This window comes from Dendropsophus ebraccatus, chromosome 10 (assembly GCF_027789765.1).
Source record: "Dendropsophus ebraccatus isolate aDenEbr1 chromosome 10, aDenEbr1.pat, whole genome shotgun sequence".
NCBI classification, from domain to species: Eukaryota; Metazoa; Chordata; class Amphibia; order Anura; family Hylidae; genus Dendropsophus; species Dendropsophus ebraccatus.
The window spans coordinates 786,138-802,426 of record NC_091463.1 but is presented as its reverse complement, the minus strand read 5'-3'; the positions used below and the strand labels follow the sequence as shown (position 1 = coordinate 802,426).

Genomic DNA, 16,289 nt, shown 5'->3' with positions numbered 1-16,289 from the left:
TCGGATGGACTCCACCATGCTCCAGGTTCGCCCATCTCTACCTCAGACACATCAGGTGTTTTGTGGACTGGCCCCTTCGATGTTTGGAGCTGGATCACAGGCGCGTGCTGCAACGTTCGGGTTCGGATGGACTCCACCATGCTCCAGGTTCGCCCATCTCTACCTCAGACACATCAGGTGTTTTTGTGGGACTGGCCCCTTCGATGTTTGGAGCTGGATCACAGGCGCGTGCTGCAACGTTCGGGTTCGGATGGACTCCACCATGCTCCAGGTTTGCTCATCTCTACCTCAGACACATCAGGTGTTTTGTGGGACTGGCCCCTTCGATGTTTGGAGCTGGATCATAGACGCGTGCTGCAACGTTCGGGTTCGGATGGACTCCACCATGCTCCAGGTTTGCTCATCTCTACCTCAGACACATCAGGTGTTTTGTGGGACTGGCCCCTTCGATGTTTGGAGCTGGATCACAGGCGCGTGCTGCAACGTTCGGGTTCGGATGGACTCCACCATGCTCCAGGTTCGCCCATCTCTACCTCAGACACATCAGGTGTTTTGTGGGACTGGCCCCTTCGATGTTTGGAGCTGGATCACAGGCGCGTGCTGCAACGTTCGGGTTCGGATGGACTCCACCATGCTCCAGGTTCGCCCATCTCTACCTCAGACACATCAGGTGTTTTGTGGGACTGGCCCCTTCGATGTTTGGAGCCGGATCACAGGCGCGTGCTGCAGCAACGGGATTAGGAAGAAAAATCCGTATTCTACCAAGGTTTATCTGATCTCAGAACCTGAATCCTGGCCGTTCTTGTGTCCTCAGCTGACCCGACACCCACAGGCGACCCTAGCATCCGTTTTCTTACTTTGCACAAAAATGACTTTTGTTTGATGAATTGTGGAGGGTTTTCTGTGTATATTGTGGGGGACGCAACAACGTGTTCTAAGACGTGTGATATCCACCATGTAAACCCTGCTGGCGCACCCCTATACAGGAGACAGATGAGTGTTCTTTTTTTTCTCTCCAGGGTTTGTTATGGCGGTCAGCACCACCCTGTTTGGGGTGTATTTCAGAATCCATGTGGCACATGTGAACAACTCCTCGTCAGACCTGATGAGCCCAGCGGACACGGTGATTGGCCCGGCAGACCCACTGGCTTGGTTGGCTTTGCTCAGCATGGGTCTGTTCATTGCTGGTAAGTGCCGGAGCACTATGGGGGGGGGGACATATCTCTTCATATGTTTCCATTTACAGGTCCCCACTACATAGGGGTCTGCTTCTTCCTCCATGTTAGCAGCAGCACAGAGGAGAGGCAGGAGCTCCAGCTAATGCTCAGTAGTGTTTTGGATGTGTAACGCTTCCTTAGGGTACAAACACACGCAGCAGATTTGATGCTGTGTTCAGTTATTTAGATCTAATCTGCTGCGTATTTGCTGCGTTTTGCAGCAGTAAATACGCAGGGTATATGCCGTGTGTGTTTGTACCCTTAGAATCAGGGAAACCCTTCCCCCCAATGTGGTCTGTGCCAGGCTGATGCTTGTCAGTGACCTTGCTGCTCGCTGTTTCCCCCTCCAGGCTTTGCCATTGGCTGGGGCCCCATCCCCTGGCTCCTAATGTCTGAGATCTTTCCTCTTCGAGCCCGCGGCGTGGCCAGCGGAGTGTGTGTGGTCACCAACTGGGGCTGCGCCTTTATTGTTACAAAGGTTTTCCATGATCTACTGGTAAGTTGTGTTGGGATAATGCAGTGGGCGGGGCATTAGCATTGTGGGTGGAGTCATTCACTTCTTTTTTTTTTTCCCCCGACAGGACCTTCTCTCCCCCTATGGGACTTTCTGGTTGTTTGCCGCTTTCTGTGGACTCAATGTCCTTTTCACGATCCTGTGTGTCCCCGAGACCAAAGGGAAAACTCTAGAACAAATTGAATTTGATTTCCAGCAAAGTGCAGGGAGAGAAATCTCCATTCAGTAAAGACCCGATATCTGTCCTATGGGAGAACCCTGCAGGAGTGTTACTGATGTCAGGACTGGTGCACAGGTGCCACCACACATCTGGGGCGCAGCATGGCGCGCGACCACATCCGGGGCGCAGCATGGCGCGCGACCACATCCGGGGCGCAGCATGGCGCGCGACCACATCCGGGGCGCAGCATGGCGCGCGACCACATCCGGGGCGCAGCATGGCGCGCGACCACATCCGGGGCGCAGCATGGCGCGCGACCACATCCGGGGCGCAGCATGGCGCGCGACCACATCCGGGGCGCAGCATGGCGCGCGACCACATCCGGGGCGCAGCATGGCGCGCGACCACATCCGGGGCGCAGCATGGCGCGCGACCACATCCGGGGCGCAGCATGGCGCGCGACCACATCCGGGGCGCAGCATGGCGCGCGACCACATCCGGGGCGCAGCATGGCGCGCGGCCACATCCGGGGCGCAGCAGGGCGCATGGATTCAAAGACCATGGGAGATCTAGGCCCCTGGCCCTGTGCTGGCCATGGACTGCTCCTTATAGACGTCGGTGCTGCAGTATTTTGTCAGAATTTCTTGGGAACATGCTGAGGCGCCCTATGGGGCGGGGACATGCTGAGGCGCCCTATGGGGCGGGGACATGCTGAGGCGCCCTATGGGGCGGGGACATGCTGAGGCGCCCTATGGGGCGGGGACATGCTGAGGCGCCCTATGGGGCGGGGACATGCTGAGGCGCCCTATGGGGCGGGGACACGCTGAGGCGCCCTATGGGGCGGGGACACGCTGAGGCGCCCTATGGGGCGGGGACACGTTGAGGCGCCCTATGGGGCGGGGACACGCTGTGTAGTGGGAAGGGCAGACATTACTGCACAGCTCTCCATCTGCCCCTCTGCTGACGGTGACATAACACTGTTGTGTACCAGTGTAAACTACATCAATCTGTGGCCTTTACAGATCCATTGTAACAAACCCGCTCCAATTTTGTCATGCATGATAACTAGAACTACCACTCCCAGCATGCAGATGCTCCGCAATTGTAACTGCAGGAAACCACACAAAGTCCTGAGACCAAACTTCATTGATATTTATTACAGCTAGAAAGCGGCCCCTTCCAGAGCGGTGGCGCCCCTGCAGGTGGGGACGGGTACAGGCCACAGACAGGGAACACAGTGACAGCACGTGGCGTAGAAATAATGGAAATACAATAGAGTTTAAGACACTTGGTGGTTGGCGCTTTTTCTTGTATCACAGAAGTTCAGCAACAGTCGACCAGAACAGACCCAGATACAAAACCACAACCTCTGGCCGCAGAGAGAAATTATAAACTACACATTGTCCAATGGTCGCAACGTCCCACGAGATAAATAGGAAATAAATAAGTCTGGAAGTTCCCTCTGAGTAATCCTCGAAGCTCCGTGAGTGCAGAAGGAAGCATGCAGTGTACGGCGCTCCGGTCACAACACAGCTGCTGGCGGACTACAACTCTCAGTGCTGCCATTCAGGAAGGTAGTATTCTTATACAGGCAGTAAAATGTGCCAGCTTATACATGTGATCTCCTCCAGAGCTGAACTCACAATTCTGCTGCTAACCTTTTTTTAGCTGAATAGTGAATGCAGCTCTGTTAGTCAGGATCAGTAGTGACTTATTCAGACTGTAGCAGCGACTATGTGATCTCCAGAGCTGTAATCTACATGATCAGCGGATTTCTTCAGTGCTCCACCACGTGTCTTTTGTCTTGATGACTGATCCTCGTCCCTGGCAGCTGTGTTATGACCGTTCTTGTGGTGTCCACACATTGTGACAAGGAACAGTCTCTTCATTTCAAATCAACAATGTCTTCATCGAAGGATGCAGCTGTAGGAAAGAGGCTGAAGGGGGCGCTCTCCTCCACACTGATGGTAGATTCCGGGTCAGAGCTGGTGGAGCAATGCCGCTGACACCCAGAATTGCTTTCAAATGATCCAGAGTTTATCCTGGGAGGAAAACAAATGCATCACTCACTGTGGTGTAGCTACCATAGAGGCAGGGCAGGCAGCTGCTCTGGGGCCTGGGGATGCACAGGCAAGATAAGGGTCTCCTTCTGCCTAACCCCTTATGTACTGCAGTGTGTACCCAGTGTTCCCCTAAATGCTGCAACATAAAAAAGGGTTAATATGCAGAGAACAAGGAGATCTCTCCTTCATTGCTCTGATTGATAACACTGACCTCTGTTCTCCAGCTGCTGCAATCAAGTAGGAAAATGAGCCAGAGGTCAGGGGTTATCAGTGCTGGATCTGCAAAGCAGAGAGCTCCTTTTCTTTCTTTTTTAACTTGACAGTGCTGACCTCTGTACATGGCACTGAGATGTAGGTGTACAGTATGTATACGGCTCTAGGTATGTCACCGGGGGGGGGGGGGGGGCGTGTGTCCAGTGGGTGTGCGGCTCTAGGTATGTCACCGGGGGGGGGGGGGGGGGGGGCGTGTGTCCAGTGGGTGTGCGGCTCTAGGTATGTTACCGGGGGGGGGGCGCGTGTCCAGTGGGTGTGCGGCTCTAGGTATGTCACGGGGGGGGAGGGGGGGGTCATGGGTCCAGTAGGTGTCACTGGGGAGGCCTAGGTCCAGTAGGTGTGCAGCTGTAGGTGTCAACGTGACCTTGCAGCGCCATTTACCGCTCAGTACTAGTTGATCTCGTGGCATCTTGCTTCAGCTCTTCTTCTCCCGGTTTTTGGAGGAGCTTCGTTTGCCGTGGTCCTGATCCTTCAGATTTAGATGTTGTCTCCCCAGAAAGACCTGGTGACAAGACAGCAGGTAGAGAAGCTGGGAATTATGGGAACAGTCTTAACCTATCAACTGAGTGAAGGTGGGGGAGGTGTGTCACATGACTTCTTACCCAGAAGCTCCTTTCTTGTCCGGCTCGCAATCTCCTTGATCTCCATTCGGGATAGGGATAAGGAATGGGTGACAGGGGTGCAGGCAATGACGCTGGAGGTTGGCGTGGTGATCAGCTTGGGAGCCAGGGGTGACTTCAGGGGTCGCTCGATGCTGCGACCCACAAGGTTACTGAGAGGAATCTTGTAAATGTTGCGGCACTGAACGTCACCTGCAGAGAGACAAGAGGGTGGAGCAGCAGATGTGTTCATTGTTTATGGCGTCTGACATGTGACCTGCTGTCAGTCACATATAACACAGGATATGCTGTAATACAATCATCAGGTGGTGGATCAAGAATGGAGAAGAGACTTGGAGAGTAGGGAGACGTAGGGAGTAAAAGTTTCTCTGAGTGCCTGCCACCAGCCTGCAACTTTTACATCCTCCAGGGAGGGGCCAGGTGCACAATACATCCACAATGTAATTCCACACTCGAGCAGAGACCCCCAACTCTTGTATTTACCTTCAACTGGGCTACTGGGGAATGGCGGCAGGTCGTAGCCTGTGGGGGTCTGCGGGGAGCTGTGGCTACTGGTGTCTTTCGAGCTGCTGTTGGAAGAGGAGTCCATGGTGGTTGATGCTTTGAAATAAATGTCTGACTGGAGAAATAAGAGACAATTATGTCACTGTACCCCGACCTCACATCCACGGTATAGTGCAAGATTAGCTGTCATGCCCCCCACTCACTTTATCGACTAACCATCCTAGGATGAAGGATGACCTGACAGAACTTCCTATGAACACTCCTGGTGTCATCGTCAACTGAACCTCCTGTTTCTCTAGGTTCACGACCCCCATGACTCCCCCTGACCCTTAGGCAATATTCTCATGTCCGTATTTTACAGACGCTACAGATGGGGAAACCCTGTAGTGTAGCATCCATAAAATATAGGACATGGGAATAAGCCCTTATTCTCATACAGTTGGGCATCAGTCTGGTGTGTTAGTCTCATATGGTCAACCATCCGGCATCGGTCTGGTGGGTTAGTCTCATATGGTCAGCCATCCGGCATTGGTCTGATGGTCTCATATGGTCAACCATCCGGCATCGGTCTGGTGGGTTAGTCTCGTACAATGTCTCCCGGCTTGTTATTGATTCATTATGCGGAGTGGGGAAACACTCCACTGCAGGGCTTCCCAGTCTGTAGCATAAAATATGGCACATGGCAATAAGCTCTTAGGCAACTTTGGTTTTGTAGCATGAAGATCTGCATGTATCGTAGTGCACCCTGCAACATGAGGTGACCACAACACAACCAGATGGTAGAGAAGTGGCCACAGTCATATGGGACTTCTATGGGTTTGTGGTCCCAGCTATTTCTTTATTTTTACAGCCAAAATCAGATCTGTGTTAAAGGGCATGTGTCATCAGAAAACCTTTTGCTTAATCTCTTAAGGACGCATGACGTACTGGTACGTCATGCGCCCGCAAGAGGTGTTCAGAGCGGGGCTGCTTGGCGACCCCGCTCTGAACCGCCGCAGTCCCGGGTGCTGCTTGTAGCTCTGGACCGTGGGTATTAGCGGGCATGGTCCGATCCCCGTGCCCGCTAATACAGTAATAAGATGCATCTGATTACTTCTATGCAGCACTTCCCTGGTGTCTAGTGGGGTGGATCGCTCCTCCGGGACACCTCCTCACCCGGCCGGGGTCTCTGCCAAAATGGTGCTGATCCTGGCTCTACACTCGGATGCTTTCGGCTGCAGCAGCTGAGTGCCGATCTCAGTGATCTTTGCTGTATAAGACTAACCCACCAGACCGATGCCGGATGGCTGACCGTATGAGACTAACCGGATGCCGGATGGCTGACCATATGAGACTAACCCACCAGACCACCCACCATTTGATTAGCGGCGGCTGCTGAAGTTGGATAAAGCCCTAAGGCTATGTGGGAAACATGGATATAGTCATTGGCTGTATCCACGTTTTCCAGACAACCTTAGAGCTTTATCCAGGTTCAGCAGCCCCAGCTAATCAAATGCTGAACGATCGGGTTCAGGTGGACTCGAACCCAAACCCGGTTCGCTCATCTCTAGTTATAAGCATGGAATGGAGCGATTATAAGGAACGTATATTTGTTAACAATGGTTTGAATTTTTTACAGGCCATCAGTTACAATAAAAGTTATACATGTTATATATCGTTGTTATACATGTTCCTCAAGTCGTTACGATTACAAGTCAGTTTTACCCCAGGGTAAAAACAAAACGAAAAAAAACTAATAAAAGAAATGCGTTTTTTTTTTGTTCAATTTCACCACACATTTAATTTTTTTTCTGGTTTCGCAGTGTAGTCTGTCATTGCAAAGTACAATTAGTGACGCAAAAAATAAGGGCTCATGTGGGTCGCTAGGTGGAAAAATGCAAGTGCTATGGCCTTTTATACACAAGGAGGAAAAAATGAAAACGTAAAAACGAAAATTGGCCCCGTCCTTAAGAGGTTAACAGGATTTATGTGATTGTAGGCAAGGAGCGACCTCTGTGCCCCAGGGAATCTTTCTATCAGCGACCCGACTGAATACAGCCGTGGGTTGGCACAAGGCGACCCGCGACTCCATAACAGAAGAGTGGGGTTGCTGATAGAAAGATCCCCAGTGGGAACACCCCCCCCCCCCCCCACACACACACACACGTAAAGGGGGCCTGGCTGGTCTGTCCAGGAGCATACCCGTTGTTGATGGAGCAGAGGCGGGAGAAGGGGTTTGGTGGTGCCTTGCTCCTTTATGGAGTGGAGAGGTCCCCCGTTGTATGGTGGATGAACCCCTGAGGGTGTCTGTTTCCAAGGCACTGAAGGGGGCACAAGAAAGAAAATGGCCCTCTGACCATTTAGGGCCCTGTGAGAAAGAGGACCGGCAGGCAGAGTCTAACCCGCCTGAGGAAGAGGACCGGCAGGCAGAGTCTAACCCTCCTGAGGAAGAGGACCGGCAGGCAGAGTCTAACCCTCCTGAGGAAGAGGACCGGCAGGCAGAGTCTAACCCTCCTGAGGAAGAGGACCGGCAGGAAGAGTCTAATCCTCCTGAGGAAGAGGACCGGCAGGCAGAGTCTAACCCTCCTGAGGAAGAGGACCGGCAGGCAGAGTCTAACCCTCCTGAGGAAGAGGACCGGCAGGAAGAGTCTAATCCTCCTGAGGAAGAGGACCGGCAGGCAGAGTCTAACCCTCCTGAGGAAGAGGACCGGCAGGCAGAGTCTAACCCTCCTGAGGAAGAGGGACCGGCAGGCAGAGTCTAACCCTCCTGAGGAAGAGGACCGGCAGGCAGTGTCTAACCCTCCTGAGGAAGAGGACCGGCAGGCAGAGTCTAACCCTCCTGAGGAAGAGGACCGGCAGGCAGAGTCTAACCCTCCTGAGGAAGAGGACCGGCAGGCAGAGTCTAACCCTCCTGAGGAAGAGGACCGGCAGGCAGAGTCTAACCCTCCTGAGGAAGAGGACCGGCAGGCAGAGTCTAACCCTGTTAGATAAAATACTTTTAGAGGTTCAAAAATGTAATGCAGGCTTGGGGCAGGTAAAGACACAGATTGGGGGCCTTGTCTCCGATGCCTGCTTAATAAGGGACAACTGTAATAAAAAAAAGGGATAGGGTATTGAACATTAGAGAAATCTGTTCCAGATACCAGGTACAAGCACAAATGAAGGATACGGTGTCAGAAATGAAGTCCCTTAAATCTGTCTCTGACTCCCTCAATGGCAAGGTGATAGACCTGGAGGATCAGTTCAGAAGGGCCAATTTACGTATGGTTGAGTTTCTGGAGGGGATCAGGGGAAGACAGTGTCAATATTCTCCTTGAATAATTGCAACGTAAACTTAACACAAAGTGGTTATCTCCACAGTTTGAGCTGGAAAGGGCACAAAGAGTATCTAGAAAGAGACCCCCTCCTGGCTTCTCACCAAGAATTATTCTTGTTTAAGAGGTACTGTCAAGGGATAGGGATATGATCCTCCGCCTTGCTAGGGATATGGGGGAAATTCTTTTTTATGGCTTAAGAGTTGGTCTTTATCCTGACTGTTTAAGGGCTACACAGAATCCGAGAGAGTACCTAAAGTGACGTACAGAGAAGGTTGAGGGAAATTAATAGCCCCTTCTCCTTTCATAAAAGGATGTGGTGCACTTCTTCCAAAATCCGGTAAAAATTAATAAAAGGATGGAGAAAAACTTGGAGGATTTGTAATGGGAATTGTCCTAGAGTAGGGAGAGAAAGTGCAATGATTACAGTCGGGGGGGGGGCTGTGAGAACCCCCCCAAACTCCCCGAACTGCAGCAAATCCTCCCGGAGGTCCCTCAGGGCGTAAGTATAAAAAACTTTATACTTACGTCTTTAAGGACCTCCGGGAGGATTGGTGGGGCCCAGGGGGTTCACGCATGCGCGGGAAGCAGCCTGTCTCCGGCGGGACTGCTTCCCTGCGCATCTGCAGTGTATACAGCCCACTATGCAGTTATGCATATGCATAGTGGTCGGGGCGCGGCAATGCTCTCTGGCCCAGAGCAACGTCCTAAATGATCTTATGCAAGTAATTTGCCTAAGAGCATTTAGTGATTTTACAAACAATGCGGGGGAGGACAGGGGTTAAAGTAGTGGCTGTGTACTACTGAGGTACATAGCTACTGCGGGAAGAACCTGCTGATAGTGCCGCTTTAGAATCTAGAACAGGCAAGATGATCATAGATTCTAAAGAGACTGAGAAGGAATTTGAAGATTTCTGTAGTCTGAGAATCAGGTCTCCCCAGAAGCTATTAATGGTTTCCTAGTGAGTCTTCCGGTCTGGGAACTGGAGATGGACCTCCTTGTGCGTAAAAGTTCCTGTTGGCTTTTGAGTTCTCTTCCCAATTGGTCGACCTCCGGCCCCGATGGCGTTGCCTGTGAAGTATATTACTGAGGTGATCAATGAATCGTGTGCTCAGGGGAAATTACCCCGATCTATGGACAAAGTGACTATTGTTTTAATACCTAAGAAGAATAAGAACCCAAGAGATATGGCCTCTTACAGACCAAGATCACTGTTTTACACAGATATGTAAATTTATGCAAAATTAATAGCTGCACGGTTGAGGGGAGCGATAACATCATTAGTTAGCGAAGACCAAAATGGCTTTATGCCGAATCGCTCAGGTGTTCATGAATATGAAGGTAGTCGGAGGTCCCCCGCTCCATCCTGTCTATTGATGCCATTTAGGCGTTTGACAGGGTGGAGTGGGGTTTCCTCTGGGACAGTTCGGTATGGGTCTTCGATTTATTGAAGGTATAAGGCTGCTGTATAGTAGACCTACTGCACAACTTAGTTAATGGGTCCCTTACGGATCCTTTTTTTTTTTTTTTTTTGCTTTGTGGTTCTAGACAGGGGCGCCTCCTCTCTCCCCTGTTATTTGCCCTCTACCTAGAGCCATCGTCCGCTTTGATTAAGCAAGATGGGCCTATCATCGTATTCGGGCTCGGGGGGAAGGAGGAAAAGATTATTATGTATGCGGATGATGTAGTGTTATTTGTCCGGGATCCACACTGAACGCCACCCAGGGTAATGGAACAGTTTGAGTTGGAACAAGTCCACAACAATGGATTACAGATAGGGGAGCATTCTGAATTATTAGACTCTTTTGAATATCTGGGAGTAGAGATCCCCAAAGATTTATAGATATTCAGAAGGAATCTTAAGCCATAGCTTTCCAGACTTTCTAAGAAAATTGCTGTCTGAATAAAATTACCATTGTCTATGTCAGATAGACTATCACTTGTTAAGATGGTTGTTCAACCTCAGATTATGTTCTTCCTGGGTGCGTTGCCTGTGTGGATATAAGACAGATATTTCCCTTGTCATCCTCCATGACAGCACCACATGAGATTGACCCCATGCCCTACAGGGACAGGAAACAGAAGAGGTGAAAAGCCCTTGCCATCCCATACTGCAGTGTGTGGCAGAGAGTAGGCTACACGAGGCGCTGCCTCCATGTGGTCTAAGCAGTGGCTGACACAGATGGATCGGGAGGTCCTCCCCTCCTTCCCTCTCTGGTCAGTTCCCCTTTGTTTCTTTTTTTCCCCCCTCCACCAGCGCCTGTGGCAATGTTGGGGGGATTCTACCTGACCCGGGCCCTGATACCTGGCTCCCGGTGGGCGACTTCCTAGTAGGTGTCTGGCTTGGTGCGGCCTGCTCTGGTATCTGGATGTATGTCGCCGCGGCATACTTCCGGCTACCGCAACCTAACTGGAAGTTCATTCTGCGCATGCACAGAGACCCGGCAACAAGGATGTGGTGCCAAATTTGAAAATGTTGCCTTTCCTGGCATCTCACCAGCAGCCGGGGCAACCCACAGATCCACCAACAAGGTGGCTTCAGATAATATACTTTTCAGATAATGTAATTTTCTGGCAGGGGGAGGTCTAGGTCTCATATAAGCCTCCTGTTACCTGTCTGTTGTGCTGATAAGTGCTAGCAGCTATGCCTGGAGCTGAGACTTCCTCCCGCTCTGAATCTGCAGATCCCTCCACTTACCCTGGTGACCCAGTGCTATCCTTTTCTCCTCCTATACCTCTGCCCTTCCTAAGTGTGATGATCTAATACATAGGAAGAAAGAGAGACTCGTCCTTCTAAGGTTAAAGAAAAGGAGAGAGATAAGGAAAGGGGAAAAAGAGAAGGAGAGAGAAAAAGAACCAACTAGGAGATGTGCGCTCTGCAACTCCACACTCCCCACTTCTATGAAGAAGCCGGTTTGCCAACACTGTCTAAATAAATTAAGGAAAGAGCAGCCGTGGCTAATGGACAAAATCAGAATGATAATTCGGGCTTCTACAAGCTCTTGCCCATCCTGCCCCTCCTCCTCCTATCCCTTCCCCCCTTTTAAAGTGACTCTGTACCCACAGTCTGCCCCCCCCTAAACCGCTTGTACCTTCGGACAGCTGCTTTAAAACTAATATCTGTCCTGGGGTCCGTTGGCAGGTGATGCAGTTATTGTCCTAAAAAAATACTTTTAAACTGGCATCCCTGTGCCCAATGGCCGTGGCCTACAATATCTGTGCCCTAACTTTGCACCACCCCTTCGTCCCTCCTCCCCACTCTCTTCATCATAAGGAATGCCCCTAGAACATTTTCGCCTGTCTGAACATTGCACAGGTGTCTTAACAATCCAGCCCATGTGCCGAGCTGACACAGGTGGAGAATAGGAGACAATCTGCCTGAAGCATTCCTAATGATGAGGAGGGCGGAGAGGAAGGACAGAGAGGGTGTGCCAGCCTAATGCATACATTATCTAGGCCATGGCCGTTGGGCACAGGGCTGCCAGTTTAGGACAATAACTGCATCACCTGCCGAACGGACAGATCTTGGATTAAAAGCAGCTATCCGAAGGTACAAGTGGTTTGGGGGGGGTCAGATTGTGGGTACAGAGTTGCTTTAAAATCGACCGGCAAAAAGGAAGAGGGACATGGTGGAAGACTTCTGCCTCTGAGGATGAGAGTGGACCAGAAGAGATTGAAGGAGAGCTCCCTTCCACTCCAGGAGAAGAAGAGGACAAAAGAGTTTTCTTCTCCTTAGCTTTTATGGATGAGCTTTTACAAGCGGTAAGGGAGACCATGGATGTTTAAGAATACAAGATGAGATGTTTGCAATGGTTGGGTGCAAAGATGAAGAAGTCTTCCCGATCCATTAGAACATCTCAAATATCATTAAAGAAGAATGGGAGACTACAGATAAGAAATTCTCCATGCCAGGACAACTTCGAGTACTATAACATGGAACAATAATTGGCCCAATGCGGCCGATTATCGTTCTGTGTAATAAAGACAACGATCAGCCGATGATCATTGTCATCGGCTAATCATTGATATAGGTTCTGACCTATAATCGTCGGGCGCTGACCGCGCACCACTACGTGTAATAGCGGTGCGCGGCCAAGATATTGGAACAGGACGTGTCCACGGTTTTAAGACTTCTTCAAAAGTTAGATTGCCCCGGGAATGATGTTCTGTGTTAAATAGTTTGAGGGGTCCAGGAAAAGGAAGGAGGGGGGTGCTCGAGGTCTGATAAGGGGGTTTGTGTTTAAAGCTGGTCTAATACAATCATTCCAAAGAGTAAAATGGTACATGTAATTTTATTGAATGTAAAAGGTCTCCATTCCCCTCATAAACACGACATGATCTTGCACCACCTGAAGGGGTTTTCCCCAGACGTAGTCCTTTTGCAAGAAACACATCTAGCTACTAGGACTTCTTTAGTTTGCGCAAGACCTGGGTGGGGGAAGAGTATGGATAAAGTCGGGGTAATTATCCTGTCTCATAAATCCTTTAGACATGAAGTGGATAGCTCTTGGTCTGACACAGAAGGGAGGATCTGTACCGTTCATGTCAAGACCTTTGCTGAGGAATTATCATTTGTGAACGTATATGCACCGATTGATACTAAGACTGTGTGTTGTTTTTTTTTTAAATTCTCTTACCTCAGCGACCCTTCAAGACCCGGTGACATGCAAAGTAGTAGGGGGCGACTTTAACTCAGTGATAAACCACGCGGAGGACAGAAAATCAGGTTGGCGGACACTTCTTCCTCCTCAACATAGAGAATTGGCATTACCAACATGGGCACAGGCGGTGGGTGTGATTGACGCACTGAGATGGCTCAATCCTGACCCACATAATTCTTGGTTTCAGATTGATTGTCTTTTAGTTTCCAATTCCCTCTTACCTTGACTCCACTCTTGGAGGATCAAGGACTTGGTCTTATCCGACCATTTGCCTGTGCTTATTGAATTGCAGGACACTATCCCAAGAAGAACAGATTTTATTTGGAGGTTCCCAATGGGATTATCTAGGGATGAAAATTTCCAGTCTTTTCCTAAACTATGGTGACTAGAATTAGTATCTGATAACATGGAACATACGACTCAGCTCCAATTATACTGGGAATCTGCAAAGGCGGTGTTGAGGCGTCGCATAATGGCATATGTTTCTGCCTGAAGAAGAAGGTAGCGAACCAGCTTAAATCACATAGTGAGGCTCTACGAGTGGCCTGTACGACCTTTGTGGGGATGCCATCCCAGGAGACCAGGGAACCATGGCAGGGATCTAAATCCTCTTATGAGAGTTGGCTTGAGTGCAAAGAGAATTTAAATAGATCCCATTTCGAGGCAACCTTGTTTCGGCATAGCAACAAGCCAGGCAAATTTCTAGCGGAATTGCCCAAAGGACCTGGCACCATCAATCATATCCACTGCCTTAAAGATGAGTATGGTAACCTCCAGTCACACCCAGCTAAAGAAAACGCTCTTTTAACCCCTTAAGGACACAGCCAATTTCCATTTTTGCGCTTTTGTTTTTTCCTCCTTGTGCTTAAAAGGCCGTAGCACTTGCATTTTTTTTTTACCTAGAGCCCCACATGAGCCCTTATGTTCTGCGCCACTAATTGTACTTTGCAATGACGGCTGAATTTTTGTATAAAGTATGCTGCGAAACCAGAAAAATATTAAATGTGTGGTGAAATTGAAGATAAAACACTTTTTTTTTTTTTGAAGGGGGTTTTGTGTTTACCCAGTTTGCTCTAGGGTAAAACTGACATGTTATATATGTCCCTCAAGTCAGTACGATTACGATGATATGTAACTTACATAACTTTTGCTTCATTTTATTTAGAAAATTAAAACCTTTTTTTTAAAAAATAAATGTTCCTTAAAATTGCGTTATTCCCAGGCTTATAGCACTTTTATCCTTCGGTCTATAGGGCTGTGGGAGTTGTCATTTTTGTCGCCATGATCTGTACTTTCTATCGGTACCTTGTTTGCACATATACGACTTTTCTATTACAATTTTTCTGGATTTGATCCCAAAAAAAATGTGCAATTTTGCATTTTGGAATTTTTTTGCGCTTATGCTGTTTAACGTGCGAGATCAGGAATGTGATAATTCAATAATTCGGGTGATTACGCACGCGGCAATACCAAATATGTTTGTTTATTTATTTTTATTTATAAAATGGGAAAAGGGGTGATTCAGACTTTTATTAGGGGAGGGGATTTTTTTTTTTTTTTACACACTAACTAGAAGTCCCCCTGGGGTGAGGGTTATTCCCCCTGAGGTTAGGGTTATTCTCCCTCTGGGGTTGGGTTTATTCCTCCCCCCCCCCCCCCTTGGAGTTTGGGTTAGTCCCCCCTTGGGGTTCGGGTTATTCCCCCTTGGGGACTTCTAGTATTACTGCTCTTATCTCTCATGGAGATCTATGCAGTATAGAAATACTGCATAGATCCATGAGGACTGTGTTCTATTGCAGCCGAGAGCAGTAGATTGCCAAGCCGGGATGGCACAGACACCCGGCTGGCTCAGATGGAGGGACCGCTCCTCTGCGGTTGCGGGGGGTGGGGATCCCCCCCCAGACCACCAGGTACCAGGAAAACAGCCATTTAGATGCACTTGTCAACTTTGACAGCTGCATCTAAATGGCTAATTAGCAGGCACGGCGGTCGGACCTGCATATAGCACCCGGGATTGCAGCGGTTAAGAGCAAGGTCACCGCGCGGCCCCCCTCTCAACACCTTTAACGATGCCAGGGCGTACATTTATGCCCGGGGTCGTTTAGGGCAGTGATTTTCAACTAATGTGCCGCGACACATGGTCGGGTGTGCCGCGGGGAAAGTTCCCCAAACTATGGTGCCCCTGCAGATCGCCCAGCTGCTGCTGTCCGCCTCACCTACTGGCTGTCTGTAGCGCCCGGATGTGCTCCTCCTATCCAATCAGCGGAGACCACTGATTGGAGGAGCACGTCCGGGCCCTACGGGCGGCCAGTAGGTGAGGCGGACAGCAGCGGCGACCATTTCGGAGGAGGTGAGGAGGAAAGGGGGGAGAGAAACCTGGGGATGGGGGAGAGAAACAGGAGAAAACAATGGGGGAGAGAAACATGGGGATGGGGGAGAGAAGCATGGGGGAGAAACGGGGGGGAGAGACAGGGAGAGAAGCATGGGGGATAGAAACATGGGGATGGGGGAGAGAAACATGGGGATGGGGGAGAAACGGGAGAGAAGCAGGGGGGAGAGAAACATGGGGATGGGGGAGAGAAGCATGGGGGAGAGAAACATGGGGATGGGGGAGAGAAGCATGGGGGAGAAACGGGGGGAGAGACAGGGAGAGAAGCATGGGGGATAGAAACATGGGGATGGGGGAGAAACAGGGGAGAGAAGCAGGGGGGAGAGAAACATGGGGATGAGGGAGAGAAACAGCGGAGAGAAGCAGGGGGGGAGAGAAGTTTGGTGGAGAGAAGCACAGGAGAGAAGTATGGTGGAGAGAAGCACAGAAGAGAAATAGGGGGGAGAGAAGTATGGTGGAGAGAAGCATTGGGGAGAGAAGCACAGGAGAGAAGCATTGGGGAGAGAAGCACAGGAGAGAAGTAGGGGGGAGAAGTATGGTGGAGAGAAGCATTGGGGAGAGAAGCACAGGAGAGAAGCAGGGGAGAGAAGCATT

At 50.2% G+C, this 16,289-nt stretch overlaps 2 protein-coding genes across 3 annotated transcripts in view; one reads left to right on the top strand and one right to left on the bottom strand.

Moving 5' to 3' along the window:
• Positions 1 to 4,345, top strand: part of SLC2A8 (solute carrier family 2 member 8) — a 30,603-nt gene extending 26,258 nt beyond the window's left edge. For both annotated transcript variants that reach the window (XM_069942737.1, XM_069942736.1), the window contains exons 9-11: positions 1,020 to 1,187; positions 1,568 to 1,713; positions 1,799 to 4,345. In XM_069942737.1, coding sequence (XP_069798838.1) covers positions 1,020 to 1,187; positions 1,568 to 1,713; positions 1,799 to 1,960 — 476 coding nt within the window. In that variant the 3' untranslated portion in view covers positions 1,961 to 4,345. The remainder of the gene's footprint in view (positions 1 to 1,019; positions 1,188 to 1,567; positions 1,714 to 1,798) is intronic.
• The window catches only part of GARNL3 (GTPase activating Rap/RanGAP domain like 3), a 186,595-nt gene continuing 173,328 nt past the window's right edge, over positions 3,023 to 16,289 (bottom strand). Inside the window, exons 25-28 of the mRNA XM_069942740.1 lie at positions 5,331 to 5,466; positions 4,830 to 5,039; positions 4,609 to 4,729; positions 3,023 to 3,933 (exon numbers count right to left, since the gene is read on the bottom strand). Coding sequence (XP_069798841.1) covers positions 3,777 to 3,933; positions 4,609 to 4,729; positions 4,830 to 5,039; positions 5,331 to 5,466 — 624 coding nt within the window. The 3' untranslated portion in view covers positions 3,023 to 3,776. The remainder of the gene's footprint in view (positions 3,934 to 4,608; positions 4,730 to 4,829; positions 5,040 to 5,330; positions 5,467 to 16,289) is intronic.